Here is a 23,416-nt window from a genome sequence, read left to right on the forward strand (position 1 = left end):
TAAGGTGTTATTGTGACTCAACTTTCAGGTGTGATTATACTCTTCATCTTTTACCGTTTCCCTCCTTTGCTGCCTTCAATCTACAGAAAGATTTACTGCCACAAATCATGCACTGTGTTTCTAAACTCTTGGGCATTAATCTGCTGCTATAACAGTCTCCACTCTTCTGGTTTCAGGCCTCCCACCAGACGTTGAACCCGGCTTCAGGTGATGTGCTCCCACTCATCCACGAAAAGTCCAACGCTGACGGCGGGTGATGAGTTCTGGGGTCGTGGGCAGCGTTCCGGATCATCCCAAAGGTGCTGGATGGGATTTAGGTCGGTGCAGACCAGTCTAGGAAAACCATTTTCCTGGTGGCGTTGTTTGTGTTCACTGTTGATACTATTGTCTTAGGTTTCGTTGTATGCCTTAGTATTAAGATTCCCCTGAAGTGGAAATAAAAGAACGACCCCAAACCACAAAGAACACCTTAATACCAATAGTAGAGAAAAGTATGTGCAGGGGAATCCACATACTTTAGTACCACGTCCTGTAAGGATGGAAAAAGGGAGGCGACACATTCACAGTCACCAGATTTCAGCCCAGATGAGCAACTGTAGGAGATTATATAAAACAGTGTGATGATTAAATCCAACACCGGTACTTTATGTCTCATTTTTATCAATTAAAACAAATTTAAAATCACAAAACTGCAGAAAACCAGGATGTTTAATGATGGATGATTAATGCAATTAAACGTTTGCCCACATGGTGGCAGTAGTGTAAAGGCTATCAGAGTCTGTGAAGGAAAATCACATTACACCACAGACTAACCATAAACCTGTCGCTGTTAATAATAAACTAATTTAACCAACATCACCTCTGTAGCATTAGCTGATTTTTCAATCTTTTTTTTTAGTTTCTATCTTTCTGTATAATCTATTTGTTTCCAGTTTTTATTCCTCTTGTGGGTTTCCCTTTAGTGCTCTCTTGCCTGTTGTTGTTGAAATGATTATTTCTGTCCTAAAATTCATGTGTTGCGTCGACGAGCAGAATCTGAACATGGTATATTTTTTTAATTATTAGTTAGAGTTGGAGATAGATGAAATACTTATGATGATTAATAATAAATAATAAGCATAATACATTTATTTATAGGTGCTTTTCAAGGACACCTTACAACACAGTAAAAGATAAAAGCACAAGGCATAAAATACTAAATTGAATAAATATAATTTCATAACATAAATATGGTTTGCATTGAACGCAGGTGTTGGAGTTAAACAGAAGAAGTGGGATTTGAAGATGGGAAAGAGATTTAATATCACGGATGTTCGGATTAACACCTGCATTATCAATTAATGGAAATATTTAAGTTTAGGGTAAATGGTTAATGGCTGCACTTTTAAATAAAACACTTTACAATTTGCTTTTCATTCACCCGTTCACACACATTGATACTTCATCTTATTATTGCTTTGATTATTGTTTTCTTACATTGTACAGGACTATCTGTATTGTATTCATGGTGTCCCCCTGTATAAATAAAGGTTTGAATGAATGAATTTAAAGTATATCTAGGAACAACATGTGGATCCCAGGTGGTGACCCCTGTGGTACTTGGTGCAGGTGGGTACATAGTGTGTTTTTAAGGTTTCCTGTGGAGCTCTTTCTTCTTTTTTTAAAAATCACAGTTGATGCAGCATAAATGCACCCAGACCCTCCATGAACTGGTTTATATGGCGACAGCAGATTGTGGCTGGAGTACAAACCAGTTTGCGTTACTTCCGGAGCTTTGTTTTGACGGATGAGCCCTCGTTGATCGTGGGCGGAGCTCTGCTCTGGATCTGTTGCTTGCACACTTCGCTAACGTTGCACGGTGATAATCACCGTCTGTAACCGCCTGACAGTCGCTCCCAGGTGAATGACGGTGTCTGCAGTGCGGGTGTTTGTGTGAAATCACCGCACACCTCACCTGCACCGCGCAGAGCAGGAGGTGGCCGGGCAGAAACCCGCTCCTGTCCCGGATGGAGCGAGTCGGTCACAAGTGAAGAGTTGGGAAACTTTCAAAGTTGCCCAAAAAAAAAAAAAAAATCACTAACTCTGGTCAATATTTACAGAAGCAGGTTAGTGATTAACTGTCCCCGGGTGCAGCAGCTGCAGACAGTCCCAGCAGACCAACAGACAGACGGACAGTTACCCTCACTCTGCCCGCTTCACCATGCTGTGCGCTCGGGTCTGGAGAGGTCTGAGTCCCCTGTGCGGAGGAGGCCACCTGACAGCATGGAGACGAACCCAGAGCCACACCGCTGCTGCTGCCGCCAGGCTGGACCTGAGCGGGATCTACCCGCCCATTGCCACCCCGTTCACCGCCAAGGAGGACGTGGACTACCGCAGACTGGAGGAAAACCTGCAGAAATACAACAAGATACCATTTAAAGGTCAGGAGACCCAGGAGGAAGAATTAACGAAGACAGCCCCGGTTTGTTCAAAGACCAGTGGAGTCTAGACCTGTTCCCGCAGTGGAGTCAGGGTGCAGGGGTCACTGGGAGGTGGGGTGGGTGGGGGGGTTCACCTTTGCATAAACTGCAGGTCAGAGGTTCATCAGTCTCCACTCAGTCATCAGTGTTTACTTAGGGACCTGACGGAGAGGACGAAATTCAACACTGAGATAAAAACGCAAAATCACCTGCTGGCGTGTGTCGCCCTCTGGTGGCCTTCTGTTGTTACTACAACTACTACGATATTTACAGCGTGTGAAGCACTCACCTAATAACAGTGTTTCTGCTGCTTCTGGCATTTGCACAAGGAATACTTCTGAATTATTATCACTCTCCTACTATAATCATTATTTAAATTCTGTCATATTTTAAACAGAATCGTCCAGATGTTTTAGGCACTAAAGTAAAGTGAGGATATTGTCACAAATAAAGGCATGCATGGTTTTTATTTAGTAATTAACTTCATTCTAAGTGCAGTAACAGAAAACACACACACACACACACACACACTGATGCGTGTGGTCATTGACCCTCCAGGATCGTCAGTCATAGACTAACAGTGTTTTGTGTTGCAGGTCTGGTGGTTCAGGGCTCCAACGGGGAGTATCCGTACCTGACGGAGGAGGAGCGGGTGGAGGTGGTGAGGACGGTCAGACGCTCCCTCCCGGCGGGCAAAGTGCTGATGGCCGGATCAGGCTGTGAATGTAGGGCTCAGTGTGTGTGTGTGTGTGTGTAATGTGCAGCAGTAACCGTTACTATGACAAGCAGGTTAGGTTAAGGTTGAATGATGAATGTAGAAATATTGAAAATAATTAGTTGGCTTCATGTTTGCAGTCGAGTTCAAACATGTGACATTTTAATCAACATAAATTTCATTTTTCAAAAACTGACACTGTCAAAACAACCGGTGACACATCAACACATCTGGCTCCTCTCTTAATTGTTTGTCCATACTGTCATTAGAGTTCCTTGAACACATCACACGTTTAAATTGATTGATATAATGTTTTACAATAAAGGCTGTTAAGAAATTATTTGAAAAAAAGTAGAGACTCAAACAAATGAAAATAAAAACTTTTAAAGTGAAATTTCATTTTTTTCAGAGCTTTGAGACATTTGCTTTTTAAAAGACTGAATGATTTTGAGCTCAAACTGACGTGTGTGTGTGATGGTAACATCACTGTCATACTGTTGTTAATGTTTCTGGCTGATAACTGGAGTCAGGAGGAGTCTGTAGTTTCTCTGCAGCACATAATGAGAGAAAAGATGGACATTAACTCTCTATAGCTCCTTCACTCCCCTCCTCTTCCTCCTTTCACTGCCGATGTAAAAACCTCTTGGGTTCTCACTTCATCAGTTATTTCGCAGATAGTTATTCAATAAATGTTCCAGGGACACGGGAGTATTTGTTACATAAGATTTCTTGGTCCTGCTCCTTTTCTTCCATGAAACGCTGCTGATGGATGGAAGTTGATTTCTCCTTGTTTCATTGGTATTCAGTTCAGATCCGTCTGTCCTTCCTGTGTCCCGCTCTTCATACAGACTCTGTACAAAACGCCGTCGTATTCAGTTTATCTGGGAGAAAGAAAACATTTGTCCAGGTGTCGCAGTAAAAATGAAGGGCCTTGTATGTGTGGCCTTACATGCATTATGTGCACATACAGAAACACACTGGACTGCAACAAAAAGCCCTGCAGACATGTTGTGTAGTTATAAAGGTGCGGATGAAACCAGAGTGTGTGTGTGTGTGTGTTAGTGAAGTTGTTCCTCCTCCTGTATCTCCTCAGCCACCGGAGCCACAGTCCAGCTCACAGAGAAGATGGCGGCGGTTGGAGCTGACGCCGTCCTGGTGGTCACTCCCTGCTTTTACAAGGGCAAGATGGACAGCCGCGCTCTCATCCAGCACTTTACCAAGGTACACTGACAGCGCAAACACACACACACACATTCGTACTTAAATACCTGCGAGGACCCTAACTGACATTTCCTAATCCCTGCACTAATTCTGACCTCAACCTTAAAAACCTGAAACGACGTCCTCATCCTCAAACAGCCTGTTGAAGAAGTGAGGACCAGCCAAAGTGTTTTCACTCTTTCCAGACGTGTGAAAAATACCTTGCTTGCATTATTCTCGGTGTCTGTGCACTGCAGGTTTCAGGTTTCCACATCACACTTCTGTAAGTTGATCGGCCTCCAAACTTGTTGTAATGTCAGATCCTGCAGGTTCGTCCTGGTGAGCAAAGAGAAACTTACTTTCTTCAGCTGGTGAATGTGAGAACAGCCGTCGAGTGTCAAACCCTGAACGTACATTAGTCTGCACAGCGAAGGTCAAACATAAGCGAAATAGAATAAGCAAAACTAAGATATGTGGCTGAACTGTGTTTGAAATGATGCACAAACCTGTCTTTTTTTTTTTACTGCAAATTCTTAATAATATTTTATCACATAAAAAAAAACAGGCAACATTAACTTTTTCTAAATTTTTTAATCTTACATATTCACATGTATCAAAACAACCGAATAAACTTCTAAATCACTGTGTTTAAAACTGTTAATATGCAGCTGCTATTCACTGCCAGGCTGCTGTGGTTTGAAAGTCTGAAGCCGCTGATCTACAATCAAGTATTTATCTCTGAGTCTAGCCATAAAATTCTTTGGGTTTGGATTTTTCATTATAATATTAATGATTATTTGTAATATGTTTTATTTGGAACAAAACAGGTAAATGATACGATCCAGGAAAAAATGTTTATCTTACGTAAAAATCTGTGAAATTTGTGGAGAAACCAGGAGTCAGAACGATCAACTTTTGTTGAGTTGTGTTTGAGGACTGGTGTCCCTGTTGTCCCCCTGCAGGTGGCGGACTGCAGTCCGGTGCCGGTGGTCCTGTACAGCGTCCCCGCCAACACTGGGCTGGAGCTGCCGCTGGACGCTGTGGTGCAGCTGTCTCAGCATCCGAACATCGTTGGCCTTAAAGACAGCGGAGGAGACGTAAGAAACACTTCCGCGACTTGCTGTCTTTTTTCCGTGTGATGTGCGAGTCAGCTGGTCAGCGCAGGTGTCACTGAGCCGCAGGCAGAGAAGCCACAGTGACGCTCAGTCACCCTGACAGGGCTGCAGATTTCCATGTAATGTGTCTCGATTACATCATGTTATTCGATATTGACCTGATGAGGCCAGGCGACTCCTCATCAGGTCAGTTTCTCTCTGGAACGTCAAAGAAAACAGTGAGAATTGACTGTGTGAGAACAGATTTTCCAGCGCAGTCAGCAAACTGAGTGTTACAGAGACTGGACCCTCTTTCATTTCACGGCTAAAGTTACTGTCCAGTCTCTTGAAAGCTCACTTGTTTTAAAACAAAAACCTGTTACAGCCTGACTTCAGCGAGTGAAGAGCAAATTGTGGCGTGTAGTTTCAGGAAAACTTATACACCATAAAAGGATTTAGCCAATTTCCTTTTTCTCACACCTTTCCTACTAACAGACTACTGAGATGTTGCTGCCGTAGACTGTAAATAAAGAGGGTTGTTACCTTAATCAGACTCATCTCTACATTAATGCTGCAGTCACGCCACATCCCTCAGACTGTGTTAATGAATGAATGAACTTGCCTCCCGACAGCTGTGAAAACATGGCTGTGCAGCTATGATCACCGGCAGTTACATCTAAATTATAACCCATTATATGTTTGTTTGTACGTGTTTTCACTCGTTAACAAAGGACTACAGTTATATAACTCAACAAAGGAAGCTGAAGTGGCTCAAAGTGGCTATAACTGATACAAAAACAATGTGACCAAAAAGAAAAGTGTCCCTACAGAGAATTATCACCTGAATCTGCAGCTTCGTCGTGAGTTTCAGCTCATTGTTTAGCAACTAAAAATACCACTGTCCACTTCCTGCTGAGCAGCAAACGGCGTCTGTTGAACACGGTGCAGCATTTAGCAGCTAAAGAGCCAGATGTTTGTCTCAGGAGCTGGTGGAGACCAAAAACAGAGCTAGAAGAGAGGGGAAACACTAGACCTACATTTACCAGAAACATGACTCTGAATCAGTGATAATGTTCCTTTGTAACTGCTGGATGTTTGCCAAAAGGTTCAAGTCAGTGTTGTGCTCACAACCTGTTCACTCTGCCCCCCAAGAGGCCAAAGTTATTGCAGGTTCAAACTTATTTATGTGGCGTGGCGACAGAATTAGCAGCGTGTCAACCAGCATTAGCATGTTAGTAACTGTTTGAAGTTGATAGTGGCTGTTAACATGTTAAAACGTTAGCCTGTTAGCACGCTAACATCGTTATTAAACGTGGAAAATGTCAACGGTAATAAAGCATTTAGCATTTTTTTGGCTGCGGGGTCATTCAAAGTCATCAGGATTCACCATGACTGTCTTTTAAATTTCTTGTCAATCCATTCAGCAGTGGAGGAGGAGGTATTTTACTGTGAAACACCATCATTATCTTTCCTAGAGCCGCTCTGCTGCTGGGAACAAACATTATTTCCCTCACTAAACTGATTTTTACGATTTAGAGGACTCGAACCACACAGCCAAGAAGCTGCAGAGAACACAGTGATGACTAATTGAAGAACCTAAAACTAAAGTGTGTGTGGTTTTATCCTGCAGTGGCTGATTGCAGGGTTACTTGATGGGGGGAAGAAAAAAAAAAAAGAAAAAGACAGTTCGCTCTTGTCGAGCTCTTAACACCTTTTTGTCTGTGTGGGAAGTGTGTGCCAGAAGTTGCAAATGGATTTCTGATTTGGGAAATAACATGTTTGTCCACTTGCTGGGGAGACTGAAGCGTGGGTGTAGTTCAAGCGCAGACTGGCCTCGCTCAATTTGTAGGCGTGAAGAGGCCAAACACAGAAAACAAGGGGTGGTGGGTCAATTTGAGGAAGGCAGACAAGTTGCAGAAAGATTATTCAGAACATGGACGGCAAACACAGATTCGCCCGCATCACTCGGCTCCTGCCGTTTGGCAGATTACTTCATCAAAAATGTCATGCATTTTTATCATGGACGGAATCGAATCTTGTTTTATTTTGGCCGAAAGAGATTTTCCGGGACAAGAGGACGGGCCCGCGGGTTTAAATTTGTCTCACAGCGGTCTCTCGCTGCACAAATGCCTTTTGATTGATCTAAAATTGCTTGTGATTGGTTTGTGGAAAAGCTTCTTCATTGTTTTTTTTTTTTTTCCTTTTCACTGCCTTTGTTTCTGTCTGCGCGACATCAGGCCCGCCAGTGCATATGGAAGGTTTTCATGCAGCTTGTTTGTTTGTGACTAGATTTCATCAGAGCTTGATTGTATGTGTCTCCTGCAATTAACTCAAAGTCTGCGTTTATTATTGGCTACGGTGGAACTGTTGTTTAGGGTGCAACAGTTCATGACGGGGGGAGTCCCCCGGGGGATGGTTGTAACACTTGTTGTTGTGCAATCAGGATCAATTTACAAATCACCTGATTCACTCTATACCTGCTCAATGTAGTCCTTATTCCACCTGTGAGGAAGTCGCACCCTGTGACACACACTGACTATTTTAGAAGGAAAAAAATATTTTTTAAAAAATATAAATATTTATTTTATACATTATATTATTTATTTTTCAGTCTTGAAAACTTAAACTTATTCATTGTGTCTGTGTAGATATTTTTCATGAAAGGTGTCAGTGCTAATGTTTTAGCCGTTAGCTGGAAGGTAAGCTAGTTCACGGCTACAAGAGTTTGGGTTAGTTGTAACAACAATACACAACAATACACGGACACACAGACGCACACACACACACACACACCAATTATGTTAAAAAGTGTTTACGTCATAATCCTCATATAAGGATGTTACATTTCACCTCAGGAGCCTGAGGTGTGGATTGTAACCAGGGTTGTCACGATACTAGAATTTCAAACTTGACACCGATACCCAGGAAAATACTCGGAAAAAATGAAGATGCAAATAAATAAAAAAAATAAAAAAAACAACTTTTCAGACACAAATAATTGTGTTATCCTGTTAGATTAACACGGTCACACATAGCTGCTAGCCGCTAGCTAAATGTTAACCTAGCGGACGTCTAATGTGGCTATCGACTAATTGCTAATAGTTAACCGGCTAACGTTAACATTTGCTGCCGGCCAGGTAAAATAGTGATGCAAAATAATTGCAAATGGCACTTTTGCTTTTTTCATTTTCAACTAAAATACTAATTTTTAATTTCGATTAGTATCTGAGTATTTTTTTATTTATTTTTTGACAACCCTAATTGTAACATCTCACTCCTTGTGTTTGAGACTAAACCATGCATTTCCTGTTTATGTTGCAGAGATAACACCTACGCCATTTAACAGCAGACACGTGTAACTAGTCTGTGTTACAGTTCGAACGCACTGGCTTGACGGAGCTCCAAGATACAGAGAGAAATGTCAAATGTCACAACCATCCCCAGGCGCCCTTGTGTGTACTCTGAGTTGGGTAACTCTACAGTGTGTATTAAAAAACAAAGAAAACAAAGAAAAATGGCAGCTAATAGCTTGTGACACAGAGACATCCACCACAGTCAAGTATTTTCAAGGCTTGTGGATGAACATCGTTAGTCATTGTACATTTCCAGCTGTTTATCGCCTGGTTGTGGACAGTTTGCAAATAGCTTCACTGTTGACGACGTGTAGATTCAGGCACATGATACAGTTAAGTTGTGTTAATCTTATGTGTTTTTATCGGTCTAGTGTTTGAAGGTCTGCACCTGCTGCTGGAGTCCAACACTCTCTGCTGTTGATTATAATGTAGAAACAGTGGGAATGATAGTGAAGCACACGATCACTTAATTAAACTTACTTTTCCAGGATTTGCTCCTCTTTTAAAAGCAGCTGTTCAGAGACTCAGGTTGCGGCGCTTGTTAGAGGATCAAACAGCCGCAAAAACCCTCAGATTTTTTCTCAGCTGCGTTTGAAACGGACGTTATGAAGCTTGCAGCGAGAAGCTTCCACGTGTTTTCTATTTTGGGCACAGGAGGACTTTACAGCAGTTTGACAGCTGTGTATTTATTTTTTTTTTCCTCTGCACAGCAACACAGAGTTTATTGTGACGCTGGTGATCAGCGGAGAGCGACAGATGTGGGAGTAGACATTTGTGAATAAATCAATATGATGCTGTATACTAAAGGTTAAAAAAAAAAATGTGTTCATGTCATGTCGCAAGTTCTTGTCAAGTAGTTATTTGCCACGTTAACTGTCCTCCCCCCAGGGATCATTAAAGTTTCCTCTCATCTGCTCTAATCGCTGCTGTGGTTTTCAGCTCATCTTATAACAGCTCACACATGAGTACGACACGATGAGACTTAAACTAACGCCACTGAGTTTTGTTTTTTTCTCCATCACTTGTCACAAAAGGGGACGCCGCTGATTAAGAAGACAACCGTAATGAATTTAAAGATATTTCCTTCACGTTCTCCGTGCGTTCTGTCAAACTAAACAGTTCGTTCTAATTTAATAAAACATTTTTACATTCAATATTTAGCAGCTTTAGGATTATAGTTTTTATAGATGCAGAAGCCTCTTTGTTTTATTTCTACAGCAAATCCGTCTTCTGTTTATCAGAAAGACTTTTGACCCTCGTTTATAAATACTTTAAATTGGTGATGGTGACAGGTGATGATGTGTCTGATGAATCAAATGAGGAGTTGTAGGCAGTAAGTAGGTGAAAGAGCCACATGTCAGAAGAGAGTAAGATGGGTTTGACACCTTTTTAAATAATTTGCTATAATATAAATGTGCATGTGAATCATTAAAGGAGCATAATTGCCGCTTTAAAGCAATTAAGCATTGTGGAGAGCGACAACCCGAGCCCCGGTTTATCAGCCATTAGCAGTTCCTGTTTCTGTTTTACCCATTTAAAAAAAAAAAAAAAAAAGATTTCTGTGCAGATTCATGGAAGTTTATTTGTGAGGAACCCTGGAGATCATATGGATGATGGCGTGAGTCAAGTTGAATCTAAAAATAGGCGTAAGGTCACGTCTCTCCCTCTGTGCCTCCCCTTCAGTTCTCCTTCACCTCCCGTTTTGAAATCCTCTGGTCTAATGGTTCGATAGGAACCTGATCATGTGGTTCAGGTCGTCCTCCTCCTGAGTGCAGGGACAGTGAGGGATCCCGGATCCCACGGTCAGATTTCAGAGGCGTTTACTGTATGTACGTTTCACCAGTCCAGAGCCAAGACACACAAACCATACACAGGATTAGATTTCTATACATCAAATCAAAATCAAATTTTGATTTATTTATAGATTTCTCTTTCTTACACCTGAACTTTAAAGCTCCATATTTTCTTCTTCTTCTGTGTTTTATTTGAAGTGTTGATCCATAAGAAGATATAAAAACCATCTCAGTGTAGTTTTACATCTCCTCTCTCAGGCTTCTCTCTGGAGCTCTAGTAACAACAGGTCGGTGAGCCAATCAGAAGAGAGGAGGCTCTGAGCCTCTCTTCTGATTGGCTGACTGTTTTCTGAGTGATCCAATAAAAATATAGCAGATTTCAGGTAAAAACACTCAGAGAAACCAAATCCTGTAAAGGTTTGGATGGTGGGTCCAGGTGGGCGGGGCTTGTTTTGATTGTTTGTTGTCGAACATTCATCAAAGTTCCGAGAAGTCCTGAACGTGCTGTTTTAAGGCTCAGTTCTTGAATACAGGCTGTGTGCATTTCTCTGTGGACTGAGGCTTTGATACTTTCACAGTATTAATATAGAAGCTAGAGCTGATCTATAATCACACTACACATGGACAAGAGACCTTTACACTGGAGGAGCTTTAATTTATAGACAAACAACATTTTTTGTTTAGTAGGGCGGAGGTTAGGAATAGGAGAGAATAACTTGCAGCCATAGTCACGTGGAGTGAGAAAATGAGAATTACTAATTATTATTACGTGAAGAAAAAAGGGATCTTGTGTGTTTGTTAATCGTCCACCACTTTGCTCCAGACTGAAATATCTCAACAGCAGCTGGATGGATTCCAATGAAATACTGTACAAAGGTTCATGTTCCCGAGAGTATGAACCGTACTCACTTTGGTGATCAGGTGATTTTTTATTTATTTATTTTCTTCCTCCAAAGACAAGAAAACTGAATTCATACAGTAGAGGGTTAAGCTTTCCCACCATCTTGAGTCGCACACTTCAGGCTAATGACAATAATGAGACTTAAAAAAAATAAAAGCTAATGAGTGTTTTTCTGTCACCGGGGCAGACAGTAGTCTTGCTGCGATGTTATTTTCCCCACTGGGGAGCTGTATCTAAATAGCCAGAGTGCTCGAGCTTTCAGGAGACCAGCGGGAGCTCCTATAACCTGATTGAATGACTGATCAATTACAGTCCTGCGTGTTTGAAATGACTGATACGGGGAAACTGATTGACACCCGGCGGTTTAAAAATAGACCCTCCGCCGGTAACGGTGATGGAGGCTGAAACTAGAGGCTGCAGGTTTTCCCTGCGGAGTTTTCAGCTTTATGTGCAGAGCAGCCGCCGAGTCGTCTCATGCTCCCTTTGAACATTTCAGATTTATTTGGATTCTGCGCTTCATATCCGGATTGACAAAAGAGAATTAAAAGATGCAAAACAAAATAAGGAGCTTATAAATTATTCATGAGCTTCTCCTCCTCTTCCTCCCCCTCCTCTTTTGAAGTTGATTCCTCTATTTTATCTCACATGGGACTTGTCTGTTTTTCCTCTCTTCCTCTTTCTCCTTCTTCTTCTTCTTCTTCTTTCATTTGGGATGTTGAACGATTCCCTCCTCCCAAAAACCTCCACTGTGTAAAGAGTTGGTGCTCGTCTCAATTTCAGCGATTTGTTTACCCTGTGAGATGTTGGGTTTGTCATCGTCTCTTCTGACAGCCTCCCCAGGGAATAAAATGCCGCACCAGAAATTAGTCCTGACAGCGGGGAGGAGTGATGACAATGAAACAGTCCTGATTTTTTTTTCACCTTCTTCTCTCTCTCTCTCTCTTTGTGTGTCTGTCTCTTTTTATCTGTTCCTCAGATCACACGGATCGGCCTGACTGTTCACAAAACCAAAACACAGGATTTCCAGGTGTTGGCGGGCTCTGCGGGGTTTCTCATGGCCGCCTATTGTGTGGGTAAGAAGCCCTTAAACAGGACTAACAGTGCTGTTGTTCCTCACAGGGAGTTGTCGTCAACATGTCCCCCCAGGCCGCCATCTCTCCTACTGTTTCTTTCTTTCATCCAAAAACCAAAATGAAGGAGTTGATTTTGTCCGTCCTTTCATTTCCGGGTCCCCACTGCCCAATTGTGAGGTGTGCGAAGAAGCAGAATTTGGTGATATCTTCACCCACAAGGAACCATTTGCTCTCAAAACATCAACATCCACCTTTTTCCTCCCATAAACCCCTTGTACTCCGTGGTCACTTCCTGTCGTTGTCTCAGATTTCCCTCGTGATTCACATAGACTGTAGAGGAGCGCTCTGAAGGGATCGTGTGTCACTATCTACTGACTCTGCAAAATTTGAGGACATCATCCTGATATTGAGCTGCACAGGATGCATGTAAACGCGTCTCACATTTTACATTGATGTTGACCATTTTCCAGAAAAAGAAGAATCTTTTTCTTTTCTTTTTTTTTTTTTTTTTTTAGATTGATTTCTTCCCTCTCAGGAAAGATCTTATGGCTTCATTTCATTTCACTTCAAAAACCAATTAGCAACAGCATAGAAATTACTCCAGATATGAAATCTATCACGGAGGATAATTAGTCAACTTTAAGTAATTTGCTGAAGTTATGTGATAATTGCGTCTGCAGTTGAAAGTGTGTTGAGCGTTAACAATTCTCCTTAGTGCTGCGTTTGAGGAGATTTTCCATTTGTGTAATGAAAAGCAGTGGATGCATGAGTCTAAACGATGAGTACAACGAAACAGTCTCTGCTTATAGGTTCATTGCCACAACAAGAAAGAGGCAAACGCTGTTGAATGTGTTCAATGTTGAGGTAAAACAAAGGTTACCCCTCATAGGGATATTTTCCCTCATGGCAACTCTAAATCTCATTTTTAACTCATCAACAATCTCGTCTGTTTGATTCATTCAAACGTCAGAGTGTAAAAAAACGACAGCTCACCTGTTTCCAGTCTTTATGCTGAGCTAAGCTAACAGACTCCAGCTGCATGTCAACATGTACAGACATGAGAGCGGTATCAATCTGACAGTTATTATATCCTTTATTGTATTAGCAACGCATTAGCCTCAGGCAGCTAGTTTAACAGCCGGCTTGGTTAGATGTTGATTGAACTGAAAAACTAAACTTGCAAACCATCAAACAGCTGTAATAAACATTACCTACAGGTAACGCTTCAGCGAGAGGACTTGAGGTGTAGATAAAATATATCTGTCAGCGTTTGCTACTAGCAACAGAACTGGAACCAACTACTAGCATCATGATTCTGGCTAAAGAAAACATCTGTGAGAAAACACAAAGGAGATTTTCTTAGAATGAGGCAGGATCTCTGTCTGTGCCGTAAAGTTTAGTCTCTTGAGTTTCAAACTGTTGGCAGCTGTTTCCCAAAAAAACAAACTCTGATAAGACAAATGTTTCCTGTCCAGCACCAAACAGCAGAAACTCAAAGTCTCTGATGGTTAAAAGAAAGTGGAGCATCAAGCGTCTTAAGATCCAGATGTTTTTCTCAGGAGTTGTTAAAGGCAAGCACCATTTGTCCTACATCCGAACATCACAACCACATCACATTACAGCATCTTAATATTTGTACGTCACCTGTGCTCATCTTGAAAGTTTTTCAGAAATTAAAGACACCTGCAGTATTTTTAACTCGACCGTTTTGTATTTACGTCACCCTGAGTTAAGAGTTTTCTCATCCCGCGCAGCAGCGTGTGATCTGTCATTTGAAGTCGCAGTAGATCATAAAACACGCAGCAGCGTTATGAAGAGTTTTCTTCTGCCTTCTCGGCATGTCGGTCACGTACAGTGGACTGTAAGCTTGGATTAGATAACACATTAGGGGATAGGCATCAATATGATGCTCAGGGACCTAATGAGTCATATTCTCCCACTGCCAGCCCTGTCAAACACACTGTCTGTCACACACACACACACACACACACATACTTGTCTTCCTATAGCTGAGAGGACACTTATTGAAATATTGCATTCCCCAGCCCCTTACCCAAACCTTAACAGTCACAAATAAATACCTAAACCCAACCCTAACCTAAACTGTGCCACGTCGTAGCCCTCAAACAGCCCTTTGAAGATGTGAGGACCAGCCAAAATGCACACACCTACACCTGCACCTGCACACACACACACAGAATCCCCCAGCTCTCTGATCTTTGCTCCCTGACATACTCACATCTCCATAACTGCAATATGGGAGTAATTGGCTGTATGTGTGTGTCAGCTAATGCAGAGCTAGGTAATGCAGAGTGATTGATATGATAATGTGTCCATGCTGTGAGTATGTGTGGAAGTTAAGTTTTGATGTCCAAATTGTCCAAAATGGGGCGGGCATTCTACCTGTCAGTCAAAAGCTTTGATGGAAAAGTATAGATTGCGTAAAAGAAAGCAAAGATGGAAGCTGTGCGGGGTCGACAGGAGGAAAGTTTTCAGACTGAAGCTGATGTGTTGTCAGCTGCCGATGTTATTATTATTATTATCATTATTATTATTACTACACAAGGTACAATTAAGTCAAATTATACGAAGTGGCAGAGAGCAGTCGCTTGTTACCCAGACGGGGGCCATGTGCTCTGTGAGAGGCTAAAACAGAAAGATATTCTGTTGCTTCCAAGTGGCAAACCTCCATGGCTGAAAAATTAAGCTAACACAGAAGTGCTAAAAAACTGCAGTTCCTCAAATGACCACTTGAGGCTGGCTCCAAAAGTGAGTCAATCAAACTTTCTCTCTGGGCCATCATTTTATAAGTAAATACAGCTGAACTCACAGCACAGTCTTTGTCTTTAAAAGAGCTATTTGTAACTTTTGCCATTGCTAGATAGCTAACATTAGCATTAGCAGCTGTTTACTTACCGTTCTAGAAGAAATGTTGTGAGTTCAGCATCAAACTCCTTTCCTTTACTCACCAACAGTTGTCCCTTAGTTAGCACACTAACCAGCTAGCCCCAGCCCGTCTCGTCATTTTTCCGATACCGAGTCACTGTAGCCTTCAATCTGCCCTGAAGACGTAGTGCTGCTCCGAGGACGTATTATAACCTCTTGTCTCTTGCCTTTTTTAGATCTTACATTAAAGAAAACTGAAGATTTGGGAGATTGAACTGTTTGAATTTGGCTCCTGGATGTTGTCATGGGCATTTTCACTGTTTTCTGATGCTTTTATAGGCAAAGTGATTAATCTGGAAAATAACCAGCAGGGTAATCGATGATGAAAACAATCGCTAGTTGCAGCCTTACATGCAGTATATGGAATCAGAGACTGGATTCATGTCTTTATTGTTACTGTGGTTATTTTTATAAAGAATCCCTGTTAGAAAATACAATAAGATACTCGGCAGAGATCCATCAGAAATATGGTTCTCCTTAGACCAAATGTTGTTATCAGTACCTTCTTCAAAGATGTATCCGATAGACCTCAGAATAACTTATCAATCAAAAATAGTCCGCATTTATCTTCATGTGTTTTTTAACGGCTCACGTCAGTTCTCGCCTGGAAATCGCAGCCTTTCTTCCACTCTTTCCTGGACATGTTGAGCCGTACTTCGCCTCCCTCTGTCTCAGTCTAGCCTTATAGTGTCTCTGTTCACAGCGAGGAGGCGGGGCGGCGGCTCGTCTGTCAGTCAGCGGCGTTAGGTAAGCTGCTGTCAGCCGTGTGATCTGAGCATCGGCAGGCCACAGAAACATAAATCAGACAGAGAATTTGCCCATCAGCCTCCGGCTCGTCTATCCACAACAACAACAACAACAACAACAACAACTCCAAGGCCACGGACGGAGGCTGCTGCTTCTCTGCTTCTCTCCCCCACCAGACATGCAATGAGATGTCACACTGAAAGGCCATGATATCTCGTTGCCTGGGAAGATGTCTGTGTATCTAGGTCTGTAAATAAAATTTAGAAAAAAACAAGCATCTGCCTACTGATCTGTCAGGGAAGAAAAAGAGCAGGATGGAGAAAAGCTTCTATCTCAGAAATACTGTATGCTGACAGTAAATCATCTGTGTCTGTGTGTTCACAACTGAGATATAAAACCAGGAGAGTGATGGATGGCTTTATTTAACGGGAATATACAGTATTTTCAGCTGAAAACACACCTCACTCCTTCCCTGTGGTTTGAACACTCTCCGACCTCTCGGGCAGCTCATGTGCTTCTTGCACTTTGCTGTGACGCATGCTAATGTTTTAGCGCACGCGTCATGATTGATGAATGGTACATTTAAGATTCTAAACATACTGTTGGCCGAGTTGAGTGACTGCTCGCAGTAAGCTGACAGAACATGTGATCTTTCAGTCCACCTCCCGCAGCCTTCCTCAATAAGACACCAAATTGAACCGACTTTGAGCGACAAACTGTTCTTGGCTTGTCTGCAGAAATCCGAACTTCAATACCCAGAAATCCTGCAAGTTAGGTTTCTATACTTTTATAGACCAGCCGAACTGGTTCGAGGATCCAAAAAAATGTCTCATCATTGGAAACCTAAGAAGTAAATGAGTAAATCTCATCAGCGTCGATGAGCCAATCAGCATTCAGCAAGCTCACAATGGAGATCTAACAATGCTGGTGATTGGCTGTTTACTTACACAAACACGTTTGAGTGTGTAAAGAGACAAAGCTTAAAAATAAAAGTAGAATTTCTACCTTAATATGTATTGTTTTTCTTTTTTGTGAACGTGGGTTTGGTAGAATTGTGAGCTGTGAACAGGCCAAACGCAGGATGATTTTTCTTTCTTTTGTTTATTTCATTTGAAGGATTTTCAGAGGCATGAAGTAGCGACAGTACCCACTATTTAAAGGAGCTGTTTGTAAGATTTGCTATCGCTACATAGCTAGCATTAGCATTAGCAGCTGTTCATTTACCAGTCTAGAAGAAACCTTGTGACTTCAGCATCAAACTTCATTCCTTTACTCACCAACAGCTGTGTCCAGAGGTGGAAAGCAACGCCAGTGTTAAGTCTAGACTCTATCGCTTCTTTTCTTCTACTGAAGTTAGCATGCTAACCAGCTAGCCCCGGCCCATCTCCTCACTTTCCGCATCAGCAATGGCTGAAGCTCTTGTCAAGCGACAATCACCACCTCCCGCTCCCCGCAAGAAACCACGTTCGGCAGCAGAGAAAACTTACAAATAGAAAAAAAGTTCACATTAATTCTGTGTAATCAGATTTTTTATCAATAATCTTGTGACCCCTCAGATTGTTTGTGAGCCGCTACTTTATAAGAACAGAAAACCAGAGAGATCTAATGTTGGCAGGTCCATTTCTCACAGATAAAGCTCTTTTTCCCAACACATTCAGGCAACTGATTAAGGTCGACATGACAGTTCTATTCAACATAGAAATATTTTGGCTTCAGCTTCTGCATGTTTCTATTTCTCCTTCTCCCTTTTGATTTAGACAAATGATACGACAAGCAATGAAAGTTCAAAAGGTCAAAAGCAAATCAAGATGTGTCAGTTATAACTGATCGTTCCGCTCTCACTGGTCCGTGCTGTGTGTTTCTAGGTGCAGTCGGCGGCGTGTGCGCGCTGGCTAACGTGCTGGGCCGGGAGCTGTGTGAGCTGGAGCGTCTGTGTGTGTCCGGTTGCTGGGAGGAAGCCAGAGTCCTGCAGCAGCGCCTCATCGAGCCCAACGCCGCCGTGAGTACCATCTGCTTGCACGGTGGACGCTTTTATCCACCGCTCACACACTCACAAGCTCCAACAAACAGCAACAGACTGGAGGCTTTCTGAGGCGTTCGAGAGGCAGAGCTGAAATCTTTTCACTGATTGTCTGAGCAAACATACCACAGTTTGTTTTAGTGAAAGGACTGAAGAAACTTTTGAGCTGAAAACAAAAGAAAATGAGTGGAAAAAGAAAATTTTTCTCATTTACTATATGAATGAAAGAAGCTTAAAAAAAGAAAAGAAAATTATTTTAAAAAGCATTAACAGTTAATGTTACTATAAAATAGCACTTATAAAACAATGTTATTGTGATTTATATTTTATAAAATAAAATTTAATAAAATAATGTTTAGATAAAGTAAGCTGTTAGTTATGAGCTCTGTTACAAAGTGAGTCTGATATGTTGATATAACCCTAACCCTAAAACTAACATCCCCAGAGGTTTCCGTGGCAACCCAGGGAACAAGTTGTGGGAGGAGTCTGTGGTATAAGAGGGGGCGAGGCCGTTCAGTGTTTTAAGTGTTTTAAAAACTAAAAGAAGAACTTTAAAATCAATTCTATAAGATACAGGGAGCCAGTGTAGGCTGCGTAGAAATTTTAGTTTTTGTTAAAACCCTGGCAGCGGCATTGTGGGTAATCTGTAGTTTAGCAATAGTTGTCTTTGGTAGGTCAGTGAACGGAGCATCACAGTCGTCATGCTTCTTGCTGGCTCAGTAGAGGTCTCACCTCCTCACCTTATATATCATATACAAGGTTTTTTTCTAAATTGTCTCTTTGCTCTTGAGGTTTGAAAGCTGAAAGATTTTGGTTCATCAGTTGTATTTGTAGATAATTTGTAATTGAACTCAACAGATGATGTCACTGTTTAGCTCTCAGAAATGTTTGGATAAAGTCCAGTCTGCCCAGAAAGCAGCCAACCTCCCTCTCACATCAGCTGCTGATGATTCAATCCACAAAAAGTGAAACTCATTTAAATTAACTTTTTTAATTAATTCAAAACAGTGAACGTCTTCTAAGGTCAGTTTTTTAAAAAAATTCAAATTGAGTTTTGACTAATTTGATGGAAAAAAAAAACTAATTAAGTTGACAACAACTCCCTCCCAACACACACACACACACACACACACACACACACACACACACACACAACTACAACTACAAACTACATTTCCGCAGTGACAAAATAATGAATATCACAAAAAGTAAAAACTCACAATGGGACTATTTAAAGCAGAGCAGTGGTTCAAACTTTTACCTAGCGGATGTTGTAATGAAACTGAACTTTTTCTTCAGCATAAAAACGGCGTGTTTGTGTTTTGGTGTCGAGCCCTGAGTGAACTTCGACAGTAACGACACTGAACCAGACGGCGTTGAGAGTTTGCACTTCATGACACCTCAGAGTTAAGAAAGCGGCGCTGAATATTTTTGCCCCAGGCTCCAAACGTGTCTGTTAGAGCGTGTGAAATGTCACTGCCCTGACGGCGTCAGCCTACCACCACACTACCGCCTCCACACGCTGCATCATGAGAGTCCGGCGTCACTCTGATATCAGATGCAGCTCAGCAGCCGGATATCGATCACTACACCTGTCTGATTTTAGGCGTCGGTATTGATAAAGCTTTGAAACCACACTGCAGTTCCTGTTGGAAAGGAGTGCGTGCATGTGTGTGTGTGTGTGTGTGTATAGAGACTGACTGGAGCTCTGTGTTGCTAGGTGACCAGGAAGTTGGGAGTTCCCGCCCTCAAGCAGGCCATGGAGTGGTTCGGTTTCCACGGCGGCGCCTGTCGATCACCTCTGCAACCGCTCACAGAGGCCGAAACCCAGCAGCTGAGGCGGGACTTCTCCTCCAACGGCTGGCTGTGAGGTGTGTGTGTGTGTGTGTGTGTGTGTGTGTGTGTGTGTGTGTGTGTGTGTGTGTGTGTGTGTGTGTGTGTCTTCACTTTACCTGGAAACCTTTCAGCTGTTCAGTCCTCACATCTGTCCGTGTGATACAGGATGAAAGGGGAACACAGCAAGATAATAAATCTGCTGCAGCCTCTCGGCTCCACGTAAACATCAACAAGCCAATCAACCCTTTCTGTTTGAATTAAATAAACATGTCACTCAAATCACTGTTGCTAAAAGCATTTATTTAAAAATCATATATATCGTATATCTGTGGTTTTGTCACAGAAAAAAAAACCTGAATCACAAATTCAAACTAATTAATACAAGTTCAAAGTTGCTTTTGGAGGAACGATTGTAATTTAGATGATGGATCGATCGGTGTGGTGACAACACAACCACAGCTCATGTCAGACTGGATGATTAGAAAAAACACAATAACCAGCTGTTGTCAACCAATCAGAACAGATAACTGGTCGTCTGTGTTATTGTTAAAGAAAGAAAGTTGTTATTCATTCTTCTATTTACTACTAAACTCTATATTGATTTGTTTTGACAATAAAATTTCATTTCACCTTAATAGTATTTATCTCTTATTTATTTTAACAGTGAAGAAATCAGGTCACCCCCCCCCCCCCCCCCCCCATCTCTTCTCTGTGATTGGCTCTGTGGCTGTGTGAGCCGCCGACTTCAATCACTTGCTGCCACGCTGACCTGTTTTCTCTCAACAGTAGACAAGAGCTTTGCAACAGGTTTAAAAAGGTTGAAATGCCTGTGTGTGGGTGGGAACGTGTTGGATCAGGGAGGCCAGGAAAAAAAATAAAAAATTCTTGCTCAGGAATTTTCCTTCACTGGTGCGAACGCTGCGCCGTGCTGTAATAACACTGTATATTAACACAGGTTTAATAGTAACAGCTGACTTCACCTGCGATTCCTACGATTGTTTTGATGTGTGTGTTCATTCTTTTCATCTTCTACATCACTGGCCCGCTTGAAAAATGTTGGCAGCCCACATCGGCCGCCGTAACGATACCGAGGCCAAATAAAACGACTTCAGTTAATGTTTTTAAAGGTCATTTTGTTTTAAAACATTTAAAAATATAATGTACATTTAAAAAAAAAAAGAAATTGTACTATTTGTCAGCCCACTTGCAAGATGGACGTAGCCTCCGTTACGTCACCCACAGGTTTTTGAAGAGCGGTTTTGAAGCTCAGAGTGAGCTGCTCCGCCGTCGCCATCTTGGCAGTGCCTCACTCCGCCCCTCACTCCCGGCTAATCCAAAATTGGGCAAAGAGGAGGTGCGTCGAGCCGAGACTTTGGTTTGTGGCAATCAAACACTCACCCGCCTGTCACTCAAAGAGGCCACGCCCTCAATTATGCATAAGTTTAGTCCCAAATAAAATGTAAACAGGTGAGCTACATAAACAGGTGTCATGAAGGAGGCAATTAGCTCTAGAGACCAAAACAGTTTTTGTACCAGGCTGTAAACATGTTTATTTCTGCTGTAAAGTTGGACATTTTAACATGGGAGTCTATGGGGACTGACTCACTGTTGGAGCCAGACTCTAGTGGCCATTAGAGGAACTGCAGCTTTTGTTACTTCCCTGTTGGCAGCAGGTTGCCGCTTGGTTTGAACCCAGTCTTTCTGTGTGGAGTTTGCCGCCGGCTTCCTCCCACAGTCCAAATACCTGCAGGTCAGCTGGGATTGGCTCCATCGCAGGATAAGCAGATAAGTCGTTTACTCTATAGGGAACATTTCAGACACTTATGAATGCACATACTTTAAATGTTAAGGCATCGCACGGGTTGATTTGCGGTGCTTTTTGTTGCATTGTGGGAAATGTATAAATTTTACCCTTGGCTCCAAATAAAGGCAGAAAGTAAATAAAACGCGGGAGGCTCACCTGGCGTTCTGAAAGAAAAGGTCACTCTTTGAAGTGAAAAATTTAAAAGCCCAAATTGCCGCAGTAATTAAAGCCAAGTGAGGCAGGTAGCCATGGCGATGAGAGCCTCACAACCGTTTCTTTGCTTTTATCTAACCATGACTCCAATTAGCACCTAGTAACAAGAGGATGTTTACAAAAATACTTGTTGGATCATAAAGAAAAGGAGGCGTTATGTTTTCTCCTGTGGCAGTGTGACGAGGACACCTCACCCACCTCACCCACCTCACCCACTTATTATATGATATAACATTAATAAATCTTTTTTTTTTTGGTAAAATTTACATCAATATAGATCTTTTATTCACCCCCCCACATACACACACACACACACTTTCTGATGTCAAAGCTTTGTATCTGTCAGGTACAAGCGATCAGTCAATAACGGGACCTTCATATGAACTAGTTCCCCCCCCCCCCCCCCCCCCCGACCTTAATCCTGCGCTGGTTGGACACTGAGGCTTTCAGCCGCCGCTCAGCCACTGGAACCTTTTGTGAATATAAGAAAAAAAAAAAAACACTTAGCAGAGCTTCAATAATGTGAATTCAACCAAAACATTTAGAAAAAGAAAAGCTCTTTTGAAAAGCTCACTGAACAACTTCACTTTTCTTTTTTTTATAGACCGGGGCAGCGGCACGTGGCTCTAGTTTGAAAGGCATTCTAGTCTCAAGTTCACATGAATTCATCGGTTTGGGGAACGTTACAGCGGCGCCATTCAGGAGGCATTAACTCTGTGTGACAGAGCAAACGCCTACGAACCTTTCCCTCGTGTTAAGCCACCTGTTCAAGGATTTCAGACGGTGTGAGGTGGATTCTATTTATTCGCTTGTCTGTAAAGCCTCTTTCCAAGCGTAGTGACAGTGCTTCAGATTTTTGCCAAAGAATTAAATAAAGAGAAACTCTAATGGGGTTTTCTTTTAAATACCCGTGTCATTCCTGTGTCGCCCAGGCTGCTAAACTTTTCAAACCTCTCAGAGACGGAGAGGGAGGGAGGGATCGTTTTTGACATTCTTTAAGTTTTCTTTCACAGTTTGTATGAAGCCAAAGCCTCTTGAAGCTCAGTCAGTGTAAATTCAACTCTCTAAAGGTCCCAGAGAGAATCATCATGAGGAGCTTTTTGTTCCTTAAATTAAGAACTTTCCTTCGTCTTTGTGGGAGTTTCTTCACACGGCCACAAGGAGGCGACAGTCGCCACCGTGCCGCTCCTGCCCTGCCTGCGCCGCACCACGGGCATCCCTTTGATCTCAATTAGAGGATCTCGGATCCCGGGGGAGGGTGG

General features: G+C 42.2%; 1 protein-coding gene across 3 annotated transcripts; it reads left to right on the forward strand.

Moving 5' to 3' along the window:
- The first annotated feature begins 1,770 nt into the window (after positions 1–1,770).
- hoga1 (4-hydroxy-2-oxoglutarate aldolase 1) lies at positions 1,771–22,839 on the forward strand. Of its 3 annotated transcripts, XM_022764415.1 has the most exons (8): positions 1,774–2,420; positions 3,056–3,184; positions 4,268–4,395; positions 5,337–5,471; positions 12,492–12,588; positions 18,147–18,280; positions 20,022–20,172; positions 22,759–22,839. In XM_022764415.1, exons 1-7 carry the CDS (start codon positions 2,201–2,203, stop codon positions 20,169–20,171), a joined length of 993 nt encoding a protein of 330 aa, XP_022620136.1. In that variant the 5' UTR covers positions 1,774–2,200; the 3' UTR covers position 20,172; positions 22,759–22,839. The 3 variants fall into 3 exon arrangements, with proteins under 3 accessions (XP_022620137.1, XP_022620136.1, XP_022620134.1); XM_022764416.1 differs by lacking the exon at positions 22,759–22,839 and having other exon boundaries at positions 1,771–2,420; positions 12,492–12,584; positions 20,022–20,111; XM_022764413.1 differs by lacking the exon at positions 22,759–22,839 and having other exon boundaries at positions 20,022–20,772.
- The last annotated feature ends 577 nt before the right edge of the window (positions 22,840–23,416 follow it).

This window comes from Seriola dumerili, unplaced genomic scaffold, assembly GCF_002260705.1.
Source record: "Seriola dumerili isolate Sdu_G_001 unplaced genomic scaffold, Sdu_1.0 BDQW01000538.1, whole genome shotgun sequence".
NCBI lineage: Eukaryota > Metazoa > Chordata > Actinopteri > Carangiformes > Carangidae > Seriola > Seriola dumerili.